General features: G+C 37.6%; 1 protein-coding gene across 1 annotated transcript; it reads right to left on the reverse strand.

The window, feature by feature from the left end:
- Positions 1-9,687: 9,687 nt before the first annotated feature.
- LOC108050384 (solute carrier family 46 member 3) lies at positions 9,688-21,127 on the reverse strand. The gene is made up of 5 exons (XM_017132057.2): positions 20,815-21,127; positions 14,232-14,631; positions 12,082-12,483; positions 10,856-11,596; positions 9,688-10,785 (listed from the first exon to the last, which is right to left on the reverse strand). Exons 2-5 carry the CDS (start codon positions 14,606-14,608, stop codon positions 10,473-10,475), a joined length of 1,833 nt encoding a protein of 610 aa, XP_016987546.1. The 5' UTR covers positions 14,609-14,631; positions 20,815-21,127; the 3' UTR covers positions 9,688-10,472.
- Positions 21,128-21,401: the final 274 nt, after the last annotated feature.

Here is a 21,401-nt window from a genome sequence, read left to right on the forward strand (position 1 = left end):
TGGATTTATAAAGAAGGCCCTAAAAACAACCCGCCGAAAGGGAACGTGCCGGGAGAGATCTTCGCCGGTCTCTGGGAACAGGGCTTCCGTTCGAGGGGTCTGGGGATTCACCCTTTTCCCGACACCCCCGTCCCCAAAAACACTGAGCAAATTAAGGTTGTGCCTTCGAACATTTGGGAAATAACGAGTAGGCCTTAGACCACCATTTATTTTCATAGATTAACACTGCTTATACTATATTTTATATTTCCAAAATTAGGAAGATTAGTATTGAGGTTGTTCAACATTGTATTTAATTTTAACATTAATTCTGATAGAAATATAATAGGTCCTTTAACTCCTAATTAAGTCTTAGGAAATGTGAAAGATTGTTTAATATTTGTTTAAATACACTCCGTTAATAGCCTCATCCCTTTTTTTTAATACTTGGACTAGTCTCATCTTTTAGATTATTATTTCTTAAATTTAGTTCTCTGGATGTATCTTTCCAAGTTTGTCAAAATGGGACTGACATATCTTTATTTGAAACAAATAGTTTTTTATAACAATGGTTGTTTTTAAAAACTAATTAAAATACGAATAGCGCAGCCTGATAGTCGCCAAAACTTTGTTTGCGAACTAGATAATTTAATTTAGTAAGGACATTGTTTACGTAGAGTGCTTATCTTTGATGATTGCATGATTTATGGTATTTTGTGGCAGTGAAAAGGCCAAATTAGTGGCAAATATGAGTGGTTTTGAAAGGTAAATAATAAAATTACCATTAATTTCTGTGTGTGCACTTCCTCTGGTCTGCTGCTGCCGGTTTGATTTATTGTTTTTGACATCTTTTTCGTCGTCTTTTTCGGCTCCTATTTCTTCGTTTCCACGAGCCTCTGGAGTCCCAGGTCTGAATTCCAGTTTGAGTTGCGTTTCAAGTGGATTCGGAGCTGGAAATCTGTTCGTTATGTTTTATTTATAACGGATTTGTTTCTGCCGCCACTTTTGGCCTTCCGTCGTCATTGTTTGTAAATATTTATGCCAGCCCGCACATGTGTGTGTCCCTTTACGACTCCTTTTTTGACCTGCAGCGGACTTTGTTTTCCTTTCATGATTGGGGTCCATTTCGCTAATTCCGAGCTGGCCTAAATGGAATTTAAATTTTATTTGGTTCCTTGGCTGGGAAACCGCAGCGAGATATGCTTTGCTTTTCCCAATTGAGGAAAACTTTCGGTCGATTTCACTCTGCCCGGAGCTCTCAGCCAGAAAAGTGAACCGCAGCCCCAGCTCTGGACCAGGTTCAAGTCACTCACACTCAGAGAAATGCCTGCCTTTAATCATTATTCTGTTATTTTAATAGCTCAATAAATTCCCTTGTTTGAAATGAAAGCGCAAAAGTAAGTGAAAAGAATCGATATTAATATAAGACATTTAAAATTATTCCCTAGATAAACAAAATCAATATTTTTTTCAAGACCTTAAGTTATTTATTATTTTGATCAGAAAACCAAAAATATAAAGTTATTCTTATTAAGAGAGAGATACCAACGGTTTCGGAACAATCTTTAAGGTAGTACTTTTGAAAACTAGTCTAAAAAGAAAGAGTTCACAATTTAATCCATAATATAGTATAATAATATTTTTTCCTGTGCACCGAAAAGTGCGGAACGTGTAATTATGACGCCGCCTCGCACTTGGCCGAACAAAATGGAAATGGCCAGCACCTGATCATTACGATCATTATAGAGCTGGCTCAGTTGCTCCAGATGAGGCTGCGGCCACTGATGATGATGATGTTGACGGCGATGAAACCGCTGGTCAACGCCTTAAGTTTGGTTGGGGGCGTGGCAGCAGCGCGTACGCCTTGCCAAAATGTCCCACAATCGCGATATTTCCCGGCAAGAGTGAGTCGTTTTTCGTTTAAGTAGTCCAATAAAGTGAGAAAATGAAAGGAGGAATGTGTGAAGGAAATCAACTAGAATTCAGTTAACTCTAATCATTATACTTAGCGATGAATAAAGAATGAATAGCGGACTAAGAATACATTATTAAAAATATCTAAACAAAAGTGGCCAAAACCAAAGTATTTTTCTAAAGAAGTCTCTTTCTGAAAATAGTAAATCGAGCTTTAAAAGTTTCCAAACCTTATAAGTATTTGAGTAAAAACTAAATTTAAGTTGGGGAATATAATTTTCATAAGTCCAATTAAGGTTCTAGCTTTTTACGTAACCTGAGTTTGTGAATCAATCTGATAGAACACTACATTGCATTAAATAAAAATATAAAAATATAAAATATAGTTTTCGGTCAGACAGACCGAAGTTAACTACCCGATTTATTACTCAAACCTTTCATATACATTTATTTGCAATCGTATTCAATTTTCAATTAATTTCCAAAATGGCTCGGCTTACTGCTTCCAAAATTTTCGCTAGAATATATGCTTCCTGTTGTTGTGGTTGCTTCTATGTATTTCTAATGAGCCTTGTGGGTTTCCATCCACCCCACCACCCTCTTCCCCAACATCCGTATGTGCTTGGGTATTTTTTTTTCATTTAAATGATTTATTTATTTTTGCTCATTGCCCTTCGCAAGCTTTTGGCCTGTCCGCCGCAACACACATCCCTTAGACCCTGGATTGAGTACTACAGTCAGCAAAATTGTATTTGTTGAATCAATGTGAGTTCACTGGTAATGTTTTTGTTACATATTTTGTTTAATTGCATTTAAAGATAAATAACATATACACACAAATCCATGTAGTAGAGTTTCGTAAGGATACCAAGAATACATTTTCTGTGTAAGGAATATAACAAGAGAAAGAAAACAGAAAAAATAATTTTTAACTTTTCCTACATTTTATTTTGTGTTGTCTTTCAAAAGAGTTGCAAATTAGAGTTAATATAACAAAAATAAAAATAGAGAGATTTTTTCGGAATATGTACAGTGGCAATAAAATTGAAAACAATTAAAACCAATAAGTAGACCTGATCAAAATATTTATAATTTCAAAAAAAATCCCGACTTTCTTAATAATAGATTAGTATTTGGCATTTTAAGAAGATTTCCTTATTTATTTATAATGTTTTATTTACCATTTTACTTGTTTTTCTGTGTATCTTGGCTCCGCATTGTTTTGGTTTGGCGGAGTTGCTCTGGTGTTTTGGCTGTAATTGTTGCTGGGAAATTGCTTCTGGCATTTGATTTGTACATCATTTTTAACGAAGCATAAAGTTTTCTATATAAGCGATGTTTCGGCCAGGAAGAGCAGGACGATGAGGGGAAGGAGGGGGGGAAGGACATGGCAGGACAGACAGAAACACATCCTTGCTGATGTTGCTCTTGACTCTGTGGCTGCTGCCCCTCGATTCGGACCCCCTCCCCTGCCTCGTCCTCCAGTCGAGTTAATGAACAAAAAACGTGGCATGCAGATGTATTATTATGTATTATGTTTGCCCTCGCTTTCCAAAAATTATTTGCAATTTCCACTGCACAGCAGTCCTCTGTTTCGGACAGAATATTAAATAGGCATTTTCATTTGCCGGCAACATTAAATCAACCAATTAGAAAATTACAATGCGGCGAAGGAAAAATGAAGGAAGCAATTGTGGGAAAGGAGCGGAATAAAGCACAATTTTAATTGTAAATATACACTGTAATGGTCTTTTCTTGTTTGAAGGTCGAAAATTGTGTTTGAGCTCGTGGAATCACAAAAAACTGGAAGTGCAATATGTTAATAGCAATAATAAAATCATTAAAAAATGTTGTATTTCTAAGATTATGTTACATGTTTATAAATCATTTATCATTTGGATTTTGTGACTTGGCCATTTAGTTTATGTTCTTGTGAAAAGAAAGAAAGAATTAAATAATAAAAATATAACAGTAATTGAAATTTTAATCAAGTGGAACTTAGTTCATTTAGTTGTCTTTAAACTATCTTTAATTCATGAAATACTCTTATATGTGTAAAGATGAATGTCTGAGCAGTAATATATATTTATGTAGGCTTTCTAAATAAGTTTACCATAACATTTTAAACATACCTACGTTTTTCAGTAATAAGCATTAAAATTATTAGGATCATTTATTAGATATTAGTAAGCTACACAATAGTTTTAAGGGCACTTTTAAGGGTAATATGGTTCTCGTGTCTTAATTAACCTTGAAATACATTATTTTACTCCCACATTCTCAAAGATGTAGTATATGTATACCCAATGCCTCCGAAGTATTTTGTTCCCATCGATCTCCCAATTGCGCGGGATTTTGAAACCAAACGAACCGAAGACGAACAAATTTCATCGCAAGATTTAGACAAATCTCGCGTTTCTGCTTTGGGATCCCCAGTTCGATGGCATCGAATCGAGAATCGAGAACCGAGAACCGAGGTTTCCGTTCTGCATCCTCCACTCAAGTAGCACCGACCAAAGCGATGCAGCAGCCCATCTCAAGTGCACCGGCCCATCACCATTCACCATTCATGCAACATTCAACATTCAACATCCACCATGCAGCATTCAGCATCACCATTCACCATTCACCATCATCAGCGTTCCCATCTTCCCCGACATCGTCGTCTTTATCGATGGGAGACTATCGGAAAATCACGTAATGGGCACGTAGGCCAAATATTTACTTAAGCCCAAGTCGTGATGGTGCAGGAGGGGGAGGGGGGGGAGGTGGAGGGGGTCGGAACAGGGGCCACACATTAATGTTGTGGTGGCAAACCAATTGACTGGATCTGAAGACATGGTATGGAATGGAGAAGGGGGAGTGGGGAGGTGCGTGAATGAGTGGCAGGAGTCGACAATGACTTTCCTCTGCAATTGTTTGACTTAATTACCCACATTGACTGCAACTTACTGTTTCAGCATCAGACGTATTGGTACTAAAGAATACTCATTGTAGTAATTAATTAAATTTTGTGGTTTCAATTTATGAATTTAGCAAAGCCAAATTTTTGAAAAAGGACTTTGCAGAAAAGTGTCCAAAAACTGCACCTCTCAGACTATAACTTTTCTAATTTAAATCCGATTTTGAATTGATCTACCTCGAAAATCTTGCGGTTTAATTTCCTAAAAACTTGTATTCAAATCTTGGTCTACCATTTTTTCGATTTTTTGTCATTTTTTCCCATGTTTAGGAAAATTGGCTTTGCAGAAAATAAAAAAAAACCTGACCTTAAGACCTTTTCTTACAGGCATCCGATTTCAATGTGGCATACTACTACTGATTGTGGGTTGATTCTCTAAAAATCTGTGTTTATATTTTGAGTTGGTTTTTCTTAATTTTCATGAAATTTCGAAAATATTGAAAAATGCCTTTGCCGAAAAGTGACCTAAAGCCTGCACTTCTAAACCCATAACTTTTCTTACCCACGTCCGATTTGATTGTGGTTTGATTCTTTAAAAAATGTGAATTTATATTAATAAGAGAAACTATTTCCAAAGCTTATATATCTGAAGGTGTTAATCCGATTGATATGTATGTATATACATAGTACAATTTGCAGGCATATTGAACTAAATCTAACACCCATTCATCACCCAAGTAACCTGTTAAAGCGTTTAATTTCAGTGTAGCAATTGTGTCCGCTGCAAGTGCAACTTTAAGTTCAACATTGACTTTGGGTGGATGCAAACAATGGGAATGGGCACGAGATTCCAGGATGAGGACCGGCATATAAACAGCTCCTGCGTTGACTTTGCATTTCGAGTGATTTTCGGAGGAATAGGACACTGATGTTCCTTTGACGACTACCCGCAGCAAGCGGATTGCGAGCAATTCCATTGATTAGGCGAGTATATACATCAATTTGGGGTGATGGCCGGCGAGCCCGGCTTTCCCAACGAGAATCCTCTTGAGGAAATTGCCTGCACACAACTCTGGCTGTAGTCCAAACAAAATAAAACCTTTCCACCCTCCTCAAGTGTGGCAAATATCAAAGTCAAAGAAATGTGAAGTGGCAACAAGAGGAAAAACAACGGAGGAAAGTGGGCCAAAAAGGAGGAGGAGGTGGCAAGTATTTTGCACTAAAAGCGAAACTACTTAGCATTTGCCATCGAAGTCGGACTCGAAATGTGGAGTTGGCCAGGCGGAAACGGAAACAGCAAAAGAAGCGGTGGCGAAGGGAGGGGAAGGAGGGGAAGGAGGGGATGGAGCGGAAGGAAAGCGAAAGCCCAGACCGAGAGGAATGAGGTTAAGAGACAAAATAGGCTTACCGACATGTGTTTCCGACTTTCTCCGGTTCGTATGTGTGTGCGTGGGCCACCCTCTGCGGGAATTCAACGGTCAAATCCCTTGACTTTCGCCTGTCCAGAAAACCATTCCTCGAGGTTCTTTAACCTTTGCTTCGCCTCCTGCAGCTTTTCACACCCACTACTTGACAGGGATCAGGGCAATCTTGAATTCATGTCAAGTACGCAGCCAGAAGAACAAAACAATTTGCCATCCTGAAAAGAAATATACACAAATTTATTTCCGTATAATAAAACGGTTGACTTTGACAACTAAAAGCTAAAAACATTTTAAGCTACCGAACAATTTAGATGACTAACAAGTATCCAACAGTTCTTTTTAAAATCGAGGAAATATACATCAACATAATAAGAAAATTAATATCCCTATGATAAAATGAAAGACTTTGACATTTTAACATAACATTTCCGAATAATATATATTTAATGTAATTTTTTAAATATTTTTAAATGTAGTTTTTATATAAAGAATGTTGATAATAAAGTGAATTATTTTAATATTCACATGACATTTATCACATTGCTTTGTTTAAAGCTAATATATTTTTATATTTTAATTAAATTCTTCCTAGTTTTATTACAATTTTTTGTGTGGGATATTTTCTAGCCTTTTTAAAATTACTAGAATATTGAAGCAAAAAATAAATGTTTAAGGCTAATATATTTTTATATTTTAATTAAATTCTTCAGTTTTATTACAATTTGTTGTGTGTGATATATTCTTGCCTTTTTAAATTTACTGGAATATTGATGCCAAAAGTAAATGTAATGGATATACTCAAGTCGCATAAATGTTCCAGCTTTTTCGTCGTTTTTTTACGAATTTCCCAAATGGATGGCTGGTTGTTGGCTTCGCTTACGCTTAATTAACTCGTTTGATGCCGTACAAATCCATATGGAGATGGCCCGGAGATCATTTGGTTGACCGCTTTTGGCCTCCGCCAATGCCTTTGACTTTGCATTCGGATTTGGATTTGATTAACCGATAGAATTTGTTTGATTTATACTCGGCTAGTGGGTGAGCAGGGAAACAGGGTATTAATTATGGGGAGTGCTCCATTCATTCCACGAAAACAAGCTCCGGGACATGTTTAATGAACAGTTTACTGTGAAATTGTCAAGAAAATGCGTGTTTAAGCCAGATTAAATGCAGCTGGCCACTGATTTATGGCCATGTTGCTCCCCACTTCTCACACACTCGAATACTCGAATACTCGAATTCGTTGCGCTGGCATTGTTTACTCCAATTATTTATGGGTCAACGAGTCAACTTAAACAAGCCAAGAAAGCAGCGAAAACAAAGGCCACAAATGGGGCGATATCAAATTTCCCGAGCAGAGCAGAGGCAACAAAGCCGGCAACATGTTGGTAATGTTTCTGGCTCTGAGTTTGGCCAACAAGTTGCAAGAGCCATATTCTTCACACTGAATGGCCGATCGAGTGGGCGCCAAAAGGCCAAAGGGGCGTGGCCCCCAGGTGGGCGTCCGTATCGAAAAAGTAATTAAAGGCAAACGAGACAGCGAGGACGACGACGCTAAATGCTGATGCCAGTCGCAGTTAAAAGCTGCCCGCCTCCCCAAAAAATATTCCTGTCAAGTGCAATACGTGCCACGTGCAGTTGCCAAAACAAAAATGCCGGGCCAGCAATAAAGTGGCAAATGGCAGTGGAGGCAAGCTTAATGCAACGACCTGAAAATGCACTTCCCTCGTTTATAAGGTAAAATCACAAGAGGTCCGATTTAATTTCACATATACCTTAAATAAATAATTTTAAAATGAACTACTTCACTATCTTTAAGAAATAATAAGTGCATCTTAGCTGAAAGTTAAGATTAAAGAACAGATTTTATAAAAAAAATTGTTATATTAAAATATCAATTTATATTTTACAAGCATTAAAACTACATTTAAATACGAGTAAAATAATTGTAATAAGATTTACTTAATCAATGCCTTTTAACTTATTACCTTATTCATGAGTTAAGCATACCTTTAATATTTCTTTTTCATATAATAAATAAATAAATCCGTTAAAGAGCACTGAACACATTTCCATAAAAGTTCCATAGACAAATCCTCAATCAGATGACACCAAACAAATATGTCTTAATTGACATTAAATTTAAAGTCGTATCTAAAAGGGCAAGACAAAATTCATATTGAATAACCAATACAATTTTGTTCAATACTGTCCATTTAAATCAGACCGATATATAAAATCTATAAGATTTCTAAGTAACACCATTACTTTGAGTTAGATACGTACCTAAAAGTGTACCCATCTTTTTTGAGCACTAGTAAACTCGTTTTCGGGTTGACGGAATTTCCTGTATTTGCTTTTCACAATAATTTTGTGGTGGCCAATTCCGCGATAGGGCACACGAGTTTCCAGACTTATCACACAGTTAATGCACTCGCAACCTTTGCATGGGGCACCGCAAAAAGAGCAACAATGGCTGCAACAAGGGGCAAAATACAAAACGCATCCGTTTTGTGCAACGTAATCGACAATTATCAGCGACATGAGCAAACCAATTGTTCAGTGCCCCGTGTCCGCAGTCCGATATTCCCCGTTTCCCGTTGTCCGATGTCCGTTGTCCGCTGTCCGTTCCCGATTCCTCCTGATATCCTGGCATCCTCACATCCTGTTTACGTGCAGGAAAAGAGCGATAGGCTCGCGGCCAGGACTCCATTTACAGCCCACTCCAACCCAAGCCAACTAGTTCATTTGTGTGTGTAATTGTTTGCCAGCGACACTGATTACTGTGTCCAAAAACACTGGTCAACACAACAAAATGTTGAATTTTTGGTATAGTTGAGTTTAGTGATTGAGAACTTTGTGATACATACGTTTCGTTTAAGAGTCACCTAGAAATCATCAGACCCAATCGGTAATATAAGTATAAAGTTTTATTTTTACAAGTGCAATCCAGAATACTATCGATGTTTGGAAAACAATACGACTAACAATGTTTCTTTACCAACATCGATGTTTCACTAATTAAGAAGCCACCTAAAAAGTATTTCTTCCAGCAATTTATTATTCGTTTGTACAGTTTTTTATCGTTGGCAAATAATAAAACGTTTTTTTCAAAATTTGATAAAAGGTTTATTTATCTTTTAATTTTTTTTTTTACTCTTTGCAAGTCATTATTATAATTTCCTTTAGGTGAATATGAAAAATAAAGAAAATAATTATGCTATTAATTTTAGGCCATATTTCCAGGTTATTTTGACAACTTTCAAAATTTTCGATGTCTTTGGTGATAAAAAAAAACAAAAACTTAAATAGCACTGAATTGTATCTGCAAACGAACTATTTTAAAATTCCACTTACTATGCCAGTAAGTACCATTTATTTTGTTAGCTAGTGTAATAGTCGATTGCCATGTCACGCCCTCGAAACTATGACCACCCCTCGCGACCCCTGCTAAAATTCAGTCACAAGTTTCGGACAATGTTACATTTATTAAATTCTTCTTAATACTCCTTACAGCTATGCAAAAAAAGAAATTATAAAAATAACAAATCGGAGTAAGATAAGATAATTACAACGAAAAACGAAAATACACTTAGAGACTTACTGCTAAATAAAAAAAATAATATTTGTAATTGTACACATTGGTTAGGTGAATAGGAATAGGACTGTAGGTTCGAGGATAAAGCGGGAAATCTCGTTCGATTAAAACATCCTTGGCAGAGACTCATCTTAGTTTATTTGGGTATACCAATTATGAAAATTAAGCTATACCCTATATCATCTGGAATATGTTTGTCGAATCAATGTAGTTTTAACTGAATAACTTTAATTGTGCAGAAGGTTTTAGTCCTTGGAACACCAAAACAATTCAGTTTGCAAACTAGTATAATTTATCAATACTAATTAAGATTTCAACTTTTAATGAATTGAGTTCAAATATGTCGACATTGTTTATGTATTTTTCCCTATAGATAGTTGGTCAAAATCACTGCGTTTTTCTCAAAAAAATTGCCTGTTTCATTTCTTTTGAAAATACCGTCAACTACTTTTCGGAAAAAGATTGGTGGGGATTGTGAATCGATTTTCATACGTTAGAAGTCCCATGTTATTCGAGGCCCGAGAAAAAGAGTTTCATTTCGATTCCGGCTCGAATCGCTTTACCGTTTGACCTACTCCTGACCCCTAAAAACTTGCTCAGCGGAATGTGAGTATGTACATGAGGAGGGGATCGGGAGCCCGTTCTCATCTCTCGCCTAACAATCCTTGACCTTGACCTTGACCTCCTCCTGAACGAAGGCGGGGTTCTCAATGCCCCGTTCGTCGGGTCGCAAGGTCACAGGGGTCACAGAGGTCACGGCGGTGTTTGTGGCTGCGGGAGGATCGGCGTGCTCCAAGGACTCGTGTATCACATTGGCCACGATCCCGTTCATCTGGCCCTTGGCCTCGCTGGCCAAAACCAGAGCCTCGATGGCGTTGATATTGCCATTGGGATCCTTCACAGAGGCGCGTTCCGCATCCGGAGAGGCCAGTTTTTGTCGTTGTCGCACCTGGAAGCGGTACATCCACCTGGGCGACACAAGATTTCATTTGGATTATTACTTAATTTTGGGGGGTTAGACAAAGTCACAGGACTTACAGGAAAATGAACACAGAGAACAGGGTGAGACCGCCGCCGAGGAGGAAGAAGGCTCCTGGAAGGACCCGCAGCGTGGCGGCATACAAGGTCGTATACATGGGCGCAAATACCATGGGCATCAGGGCCTCCGCCACCCCGAACAGCGAGTTGACCTTGCCCAGTTCGTCCTTGGACACCAGCTTGGTGGCAATCGATCGCATTGCAATGAAGGCGGTGCCATTGAAGATCTCCACCAGGCCGCCCAAGTACATGTGCCACGGAAGCGTGGCAAAGGCGTAGACGAAGGACGACAGGATCTTCGAGGTGCTGGACAGGACACCCACCAAGGCATCGTCGATGTTCAGCTTGTGCGAGAGCACGCCCACGCAGAAGATCACGCCGATCAGGCCGGTGAACATGGCGTAGGTGGAGAAGAAGCTGAACTCCACCTCCGACCAGTTGAAGCGGAATCGGGTGAACAGGTACGTCACCGCCATCTCGCCGTGCAGCGGACCAATGATCACCATCACCACGATCATCAGCAGGATGACCCGCTTGCGGCGCTGGTTCTCGCCCTTCTTGAAGGCCACCCGGAACGTCTGCACCACGTGCTCCTTGTCGAAGAAGTCCGCCAGCAGGCTCTTCTGCTCCCCGCTCTTCTCCGGCCGGGCCACCGGCTCCTCCAGGAAGAAGAACCCGTAGACGAACGCGATCACGTAGAAGGCCGCCGAGATCGAGAAAACGCCGTAGAATCCAATTTGCCTGCAAGCGAAAATAAACTGCAGGTTAGTTGATTTCTCAAAGATAGTTTTTTATTTAATACCCCTATCTTACAAATGGCTCGTTTTTCTATGGAGTATATTTTGTTTACTTTGCTTCTAACTTGGCTAATTTTATAAACTTTGTGAGCTATAGTAATAAGAGTTTTATTTGTGACTTTTTAAATGAAAATGGCAGGTAGACCTTTTGAAAAACAAAAATCTCAATTAGCAAAGACCAAAAATAATCATTATTTAAGAGTTTTATTTTCAAAAGACTACTGGGAGTTTAACACTATTATTTTTCCATTTGTTTTCTTTCTCCTTTTCTGGACAAGAAATTAAAGCTATATTTACTTAATTTAATGTAAAAGACAGAATTAATTTAAAAATAAAATTCTCAAATTAAGATTATTTATGGTCCCTGCAAATTACGATTTTTTTGGGAGCTTTGTATGAATATTTGTTTCCTATTTAAAGAGGACTCACTTGAGCAGGACTCCGCTGAAGGCCATTCCGATGGGCACGCCCACCGAGAAGCAGACGTTGAGGATGCCGATCCTCAGGGTGCGGTCCTCCTCGGTGGTGATGTCCGCGATGTAGCTGAAGACGCCCATCAGCATGGTGAACCAGCCGCCGCTGAGGGAGGGGAAGATGGCCTCCGTGAGGGCGGCCGCCTCCATGGGGGCGTTCTCGAAGTAGACGCACAGCATGAGGCCCACCACGCCCAGGAACTCGCCCACCACCGGGATCAGGATGCACGGCTTCCGCCGGCGGTGGCGGTCGCTCCACGAGCCCCAGAACAGGATCAGCAGGCAGGGGAACAGGGACTGGATCACCGTCTTCCAGGCGGCCATCCGCGCCACCATCTGCTGCACCGTCTCCTCCTCCCTGGAACAAGGAACAAAATAATTTACAACATATATCTTAATATTACAAAATATTAAAATATAATATTTTATATATTAAACTATTATTGGGCCTAATGCCATAGTAGCTATGGCCGCAAAACCCCGCTGTAACTTTAATTGATAACTTAAAGCTTACAGTTTGTAAATAAATAAATTAAGCTTTCGTCCTCAAATTTGTATATTTTACTCTAAATACATATTTAATTGGAAACGATGAGGGAGATTAAATTTTTCTTTAAATGTTAAGTTAGCTTTAACTACATCAGGTCTTGAATTCGAAATTTTGCAACTTAAACTTAAGGCCTGCTTCTAGTTTACCAGTCCTTATGGAATATGAATATGTATAAGTCCATCTATTTGCCTTTTGCTCTGATTTCTCTATGACATCTTTAAGAAATAGTTGCTTTGTTTTTCGTAAATCTAATTTTTTTACCATTTTAAAAAATAATTAATTCCGTTCAATCATTACTTTTAATAAAAACGAAATATGTTATTTGGCTATTCAAACCATAATGATTTTTATACCCTTGCAGAGGGTATTATAATTTTGGTCAAAAGTGTGCAACGCAGTGAAGGAGACATCTCCGACCCTATAAAGTATATATATTCTTGATCAGGATCACCTCCTGAGTTGATATAGCCATGTCCGTCTGTCCGTCTGTCTGTTTCTACGCAAACTAGTCTCTCAGTTTTAAAGCTATCGAGTTGAAACTTTGCACACAGCCTTCTTTCCTTTGCACGCAGTATATAAGTCGGAACGGCCGGGATCGGCCGACTATATCCTATAGCTGCCATATAACTGATTGATCGGAAATGCCATAACTTTGGTGTTTGTAAAGTTAGGTAGTTGGAATTTTCTATGGGCTTTATATTTGGCCAATCAATCCGACCTACCAAATTTCATAAGGATCGGCCGACTATATCTTATAGCTGCCATATAACTGATTGATCGGAAATGCCATAACTTTGGTGTTTGTAAAGTTAGGAAGTTGGGATTTTCTATCGGTTTTATATTTGGTCAATCAATCCGACCTACCAAATTTCATAAGGATCGGCCGACTATATCCTATAGCCGCCATATAACTGATTGATCTGAAATGCCATAACTTTGGTGTTTGTTAAGTTAGGAAGTTGGGATTTTCTATCGGTTTTATATTTGGTCAATCAATCCGACCTACCAAATTTCATAAGGATCGGCCGACTATATCCTATAGCCGCCATATAACTGATTGATCTGAAATGCCATAACTTTGGTGTTTGTTAAGTTAGGAAGTTGGGATTTTCTATGGATTTTATATTTGGCCAATCAGTCCGACCTACCAAATTTCAAAAGGATCGGCCGACTATATCCTATAGCTGCCATATAACTGATTGATCGGAAATGCCATAACTTTCGTGTTTGTAAAGTTAGGAAGTTGGGATTTTTTATGAGTATTAAGAATGCATTATATGAATAATTTTGGAGAATATAATTTACAGAGTATTCTGCAAGGGTATATCAACTTCGGGTCCGCCCGAAGTTAGCTTGCCTTTCTTGTTTTTGATCATTTAAAAAGGTGCCTAAAAGCATACTTTAAAAAGTGCACTTCTCGCCTTGGAATAAACAAAATTCACTGCATAACTTCAGGCATATTTTTAAAGGATTTTAAATTGCTAAAAATTCCCTAAGTATATTTCTCAGGTTTATGGTAACTTAAGTATGATTTTTTTGCGACTCATGCGACTCACAGTGTGTAGTTGGCTGTCTGGCGGCGGGTTAGGGCATCGCACACCTCATCTCCGTAGGCCATGTTCACGCGACAGGCCTTCTCCAGGTTGAGATTCTGGGTGGCCAGGTTCGAGAGCACGCTGGGCATGATGTAGGCGGCCAGGATGGGTTCCACGGTGACGTTGTTGGCCACCAGCCGGATCTTCTCCCGCCAGGTGCGTTTCGGGGGCGGGGTCATTGTGGCGCTCTCCTTCTCCTTGGCCGTCGACTTATCCAATCCGGTGGACAGGGCCATCGTCGTGGTCGTCGTCGAAGGAGGCGGAGGAGGGGGTGGCGCATGATTCACCGTGTATTTGGCGTATTTGGCATCGTCCAGGCTGCCGTCCTTGGGTGACATCCTGCTGGCGGGCTGGAGGGAATCTGCAAGTCGCAAAAATCAACTGATTAGAAAAGCTAATCACAAAGATCAAACAATATGTGAGTGCCTCTTCAGTGGAAACTTTCATTTGTCGACTAAACATTTTCCCATTATCACTTAATTAATTGCCATAAATATTTAAAATACATAATTGTATAATTTTATAGTTCATAGAATTTGTATAAGACTGCAAAACGTATAGAAAAACTAGGCACGGTAAACACAATTACTTCAAAGCGAAATGAAATCATTCCAATTTAGAGCGACTGTTTCAACAGGAGCTATTTATTTCTTTTATACTCCTTACACCAATTGTCTATAAAATGTTCTATTGCTTTTAAAATGTTGGAATAAATAACAGAACCGGCCAGATTTGCAACTATAAAGTACTAACATTTTAACAATACTAAAGTATTCCATAAAAGCCATAATTCACCTTATCTTTATGCGGTATTCCTAGAAGAAAAGGGCATATTGTGTTCATGTAAAGTCATGTAACAAGTTTTTTCCGATTCTCTAAAGAATTATATATGCTCTTTATTGGCTTTGACCGCTGGAATATGTTGGCAAAAATTAATCATTAAATGCATTAGTAAATATATAATCATTTCTTCTATACCTTTTTTAAGCCGGATTCTAAATTCGTCTTAAATTAAATGGTTTTTAATGAAAGCAACTAACCTATTAAATAGAGTTAAGTTCTAATCATTTTTCGAGGGTAATATATTCTCGCTTCCTCGAAGTTAATTTGCTTTTGTTATCTAAATTGAATTGTCATAAACACGGAATTGATAAATTTAATTAAAAGCCCATTAACAAGATTCTTTGCACTGCTAATATTTTATCTGGTTTTATTATCATAATGACTCCCTTGTCTTAATTGCGCTCTTTCATTATACATTTACGAAATTATATTGTCATCTTAAAATTTAATTGCTCGAATTATTCTAGGGAATTTCGCCTTGGGCGCTTTGTTAACTGAATGAATAAATGTCTGAAATAGTTTATTTAGATAATTAAAAGTCTTAAATTCAACGAACTTGGCAGACTTTTATATACTTCCTCCATTTCGATTCGTATTTCGGTTACCCTTCATTAGCGTTCACTGTGATTTTTGACTGACGGCAATTGGAAAAGTCAATCAAAGTGGAGCCTCAGCATGCGATCTCTCTGGCATTGAAGTGTTATCATTATCGCAGGGGGTCCGTTATCAAAAACCGCGAGCAGGTGCTTCTTTTCTTTTTTTTTAATATTGATTTTGAATTTTTAAAACCAACTCCCTTTGATGGCCCACAGCATCCGCTTGTAGGCCGCTAATGAAGCTCGTTGAAAACAAACAAAAAAAAATTATTCTGCGTGTCATGGCAATTCTATAGCAAAATGTTATTAGTGGAACTCCGATCTCTAGGAACGGAATCACCGGGTCTGCAGCTTTATCTTGGGATTGGGAAATCCCAGAGAGCGACAACGTTTCCATTTTGCAATTCCCTCTTTTTTTGTTGCTATTTTGTTGTAGCTTTTAATTGTTTTGCTTAGTGCATTTGTTTTTGTTCGTTAAAAGTGTTTACACAATTGTTGCCACATTTTGGCTTAAGGCATATGCCTGTCTATATGTCTATAAGTCGTCCCCGTTTCCCCGCCAGCTCAACTTCGCCAAAAAAAAAACCCATACCCATCAACTGCCAAGCGCATTCACCTTATCGCGGTGGAATTGCTCAAGGCGATTACCCAAAGTAAGGAAAACCATAATGATTTAAGCAAAGTACATACAAGAACACACTGCAGGTGGAAAATCAAAGATAGTTAACAAAGCTAGTTAACTATAGTTTAATAAAATAAAAAACGGTGTAAGCTACTTCAGTAAGATATAATTAAAAACCACTATTATGGATTCTACTTCAGTAAGATATAATTAAAAACCACTATTATGGATTCTACCATAATCTAAAATCTTTAAAATCAAAATATTCAGCTTATAATAAATTAAAATATTTTTTTATATACAAAAGGAAAATCAATGAAACAAATTATTAAAATATTTAACTGAAAATCAAAGATAGTAAAAATATTTTAATCAAAATCTTGTACAGGTTTTGATATAGTTTTTAAATGTCTTAAGCATAAATAAATAAATCTTCAGTAATAATACTTCCGATATTAAAATGAGAAGAAATTTCAGTTGAAAAAACGTGTTTATGCTTATCATAAAATGCTAAATAAAACTTGTTTTTAAAGTGAATTTGAATTAATCAATGTTTTTCTGGCAGTTTTATGTTTGCGTCTTAAGAATGTTTTGCCAATTATAGTTGGCACTCTGTTTTGATTATATTGAGGAATGGATCCCTCTTTCGGTGGTTTCCCCCATTAACAAACGCTTTAATTTCACGAACGCGACTCTGGGATTGGGTTAAAAGTTAAAATTAGCGAAAATTAGGCAAAGCTAATTGACCTTGACAGGTGATCACACACGAACACACCCAAACATCTTAGTCATAAAGTGCAGCACTGACCGTTTTAATCTCCAACTTCCGCCAGGTGATGACGCAGTCGGATCGACTGTCTAAAAGCACATAGAAAGCCAATGCGAACAAAGTCCACACTTAGAATCGGATATCTGCTGTACAGTGGAGCCCACAAACATCAAAAACCAAAGTTCAGAAAGAAAGTCGGGCTAAACATAGAAGCTACGCAGTGATAGAGATTGGTTCTCTCATTGCCAGCTCCACCAGTAGTTCATTGTCTTATGCATTGTTTAGATTAAAATGATCACATGGATGTGTATGGAAAAGTTAATTCTAGTTATTCCAAGTGAAATGAGGCCTAGTTGACCTAAATCGGTTAGCTAGAACTCTTTATAAAAATTAAATAGGCATGCAAACATTTGATTTAGAAAAGGTTTGACATTGAAAGCGATTTGAAAATTCGTTTAATAGACAAATATAAATTTGTAGTACTATTTTTTGTTAGCACTTATTTTGCGCATGCAAAATGTTTCAAACGTGACACTTTTACCAATTTACTTAATTTATCTTAGCGTATGTCTCGTAAATTTGGAAGAATAGCGTTGAGTTTTGGGGAGATCTTGAGCTAGTTTACATTGTTGCAAGCTCTGCAGTTTCTACGGTCACCCAATGCCACCCACTCAGACGTGCGTTGAACCCGATCAATTGGGGGGCGTGGAGCAGGAAGAGGGCGGTATCGAGGTCATCGGACCGTCGATCGGTCACGTCAACAAGTGTTAGCCCTCGATTTGGCCACCGATCGCCGTCTCTGGAAGACGGCCTATTCGTGCAGCGACTGAGTGGCATACTAACTAGCCTAATCGATGGCTATGGACATGTGCAAATTCAGGAAGCATTTTTGCAGTTGGTCTGCAAGTGCAACTAGGAGTGGTGCACTGAGAAAAAATCAAATCCATTATGGCTACAAGGGTTTTCCTTTCAATTTTATCATTTAATTTAGCCAGTCTGGAGTCTTGATTCAACTTTAAGTCTTACAATCAATTCAAAAGCCAATAATAATGTATTCAATCAAAAAACAAATCATTGGAATAAAATGTTAAAAAAACACCATTGCGATCTACAAAAATACAACTTAAAACTAAAAAATAATGTTTTATTATTAATTTATTTTCTTATTCCTCAGAAATAATAAATATTAGTAAGACATTTTTCACGAAATAATTTTTAACTATGAAAAATAATATTTCGTATGAATATAAACCGTATTAAATATTATGGTTTTAAATGTGTTCATTTAAATAATGTGAATTTTAAAAAGCAAAAACTAATGTTTCTAAGTAAAGGTGTGATGTTCCCAAATTAAGTTTTCTTTTTTCTTAAACGAAGAACAATATATTCATGTTTTAAGTATTTGGTTTCATGATTCAATTCATGCTTATTGTTATAACAAAATGTAACTAAACCATAATATAATTAAGTATTTTTAGTTTTTCGAAATAGTTCTTTTAATTTTTGAGCTTAGAATTTCTATGCCACGAAATACTTTGTTTTTTTCTGAGTGTAGTGAAAACAGTGCCAGACCCAGAGTCTGCTTAGAAATTTCTCCGAATTTTAATATTAGTGGTCGCTTTCTGGCAATTATCGATGGTAGTCGTATTATTAAGCTACTACCTTATAATTATCATGAACGAGGGAATATTGTGTTTATCAGTTTTAAATTCGAAATGTCATGCTGACATGTTAGACAATTTCTTCTGGCACACAAGTAATATTGACTCTTCCCGCGATTTGATTTGAAACAAAAACAGGGACAAGGGAATTACAACAGTTATTACCAAATATTTGCCGATCATTTGTCCCCAGTCACTACGTTATTATTTATTTTTCTAATCTTTGTTTGATTTTTGTTTTTGTGCTGTTTTTCAATGTTGCTTTGCTCATTTCCGGCTGGTTTGACAAAACTTTTCACACAGGCGAATCGAACAAGCGATGGCGCTCCAAATTACCCATTTACGTTATTAATTGCATGTCTATGACAGATACAATTAGATATATGAGTGTGGCATCACAGATACGCCGCCACACGGATACGGATACAAAGATACGACTGCGAAGTCTGCCTGTGACACAAACAAAGTTCTGCTTTAGTCGGGCCACTAAATTGGAAATAATTAAATACAATTAGCCGGCGAAAAAAGAAAAACTTTTCTTCTCGGATTTATTTATGCACAATTCAATGGTAAAATTAGCCGCTAAAAATATTTAGACACTCAAATAAGCCCCAGACCTCACGGACAAACGCCAGCTGGAATCATATATTTGTGCACAGAGAACAATCGTATGATAATTCAGATTTTTTAAATATTTATGATTATGAACATTAGACTATTTTTTCTCAGTGGGATTAACCCTGTTCGCAAATCGCGGAAATTCCGGTAACTGAGAAAAAAGCAGAAGCTCAGATGATGCCGCCGCAATGGAAACAGACTAGCAAAACAAAACTTGACAAAAAATAAATAAAGAAAACTATAGTCAAGGGCGCCGACTATGAGATACCCACTTTTTCTGAAACTCTTATAAAATACTTAAAAAAAAACATTTTAAATTTTAAAGCGCGGGAAATATCAAATACACATTTTTTGAGTGGTTCTTACAGAATCTCATTTAAAATATAAACGCATTATAGAATCGAAAACTTTTTTATCTCACTCTTTTAAGCTTTTGCTCATGTGGAATATACTCTACGAATAACAGGTACGAATCTCTATTCGTCGGCGATCAAAATAATGATAAACGAACCACTAATTTGGGCAATCAAACAATAGTGAAAAGCACGAATCTCATTTTAAAATACATACAGAAACTGCCACGTAATTGCAAAAAAAAAACAAAATTTAGAATACATTAAATACGATTTGCGTAAGTTTATTCAGGCCATAATTATAATGAATTGGGCTTGACAAATGGTACGAGATTTTCACCGAAATTCAAATTTATGGAAGGGTTGTCAAAATTTTCAATAATATAAATTCATATTATTTTCTCTTTTATAACACTATTAATAAAAGTTGTTTTTTTGAGCAATATTTTATAACAAAAATAGAGACAGATTATTATTGGTCCATGTTAACAAACGAAAATAGCTTTTGGTTGATGATTATTTGCAGCTTCACTAAATATCACTTAAAAAAATGCAGATTGAAGATTACAATTTAACCAATTTCGTTTATCAGCAGCTAAATGCAACAGTAAATATAAGAGATTATTATATTTGCTGTTAAATTTATCTGCTGATAAATTATACAAAAACGTTTATCTAGTTATCTTAATACTTAAAGTATGAAGTGATAGCATATGCAAATTGAAAATAAATCAGTTCTCTTTTTGATATTTTCGACAACCCTAAGCGAAAGGGATGCGAACATCACAGAAAAAAGAGAGGGCGAATGGCGATGGTCAAACAAGCGGATTTGATTTAATTTACATGTCGTTAATAAAATTAGTAAAAAGCAAGACACACACACGCACACACAAATGGGGGATAAATATGTATGTACATATTCAGATGCTGTAAGCAATTGCTGGAGCAACGGTAACTACACTTGCGGAAATCCCCGCCCGATATTTAAATTTTTCGGTTTTTCGATTTTTCAATTTTTTCCAATTTTTCGAGATCTTTGGCGATCCTTACAATTTTCGTATCTTTCAATTTTGCACCTTTACCTGAAAACGCTCCTTTCGATTTTGTTGGTTTGTTTGTTCTGTTGTTTAATCGCAGGTTGTTCTCCGTTTTTTTTTTTTTTTTTTTTGGTTTTTGTTTGCTGGCGAGGTGATTACCTACATTGACGCGACTGCAGCTGCAGTTGGATTGCTTTTGGGAATGGGAATTGGAATCGGAATGGGAATGGGAATTGAATTAAAAGTACAACGACAACGGCGGTGACAAAAACACAGTGCCTTCTGTGTTTATTCAGACGCTACTTTCGGCTTAACGAGCTGCGCTTTCAGTGTCTAAACCATCGGCGTTGAGCTGAACTCGGCGACTAAAATATTTCGTACTGAATTTGATGAGTTCCGCTGGCCAGTTGCCGCCGGCGCACGGTAAAACGCCGCTGCCGCCGTCGCTGCCGGCGCAGATTCCATCGGCGGTGGGTGTGTGGGTGGGGTGGGGCGGAGTGGGCGGTGTGGGCGGTACGATCAGCCCGAGGGCAACGCTGCCGTCGCAGAACTGAACACCGAACACCGAACACTGAAAACGAAAGCGGAGATACTCGTACAGGTGGGCTCACAGGTGGCATCGCCAGTTCTCC

The sequence above is a fragment of the Drosophila rhopaloa genome, unplaced genomic scaffold (assembly GCF_018152115.1).
Source record: "Drosophila rhopaloa isolate 14029-0021.01 unplaced genomic scaffold, ASM1815211v1 contig_3, whole genome shotgun sequence".
Taxonomy (NCBI): Eukaryota; Metazoa; Arthropoda; class Insecta; order Diptera; family Drosophilidae; genus Drosophila; species Drosophila rhopaloa.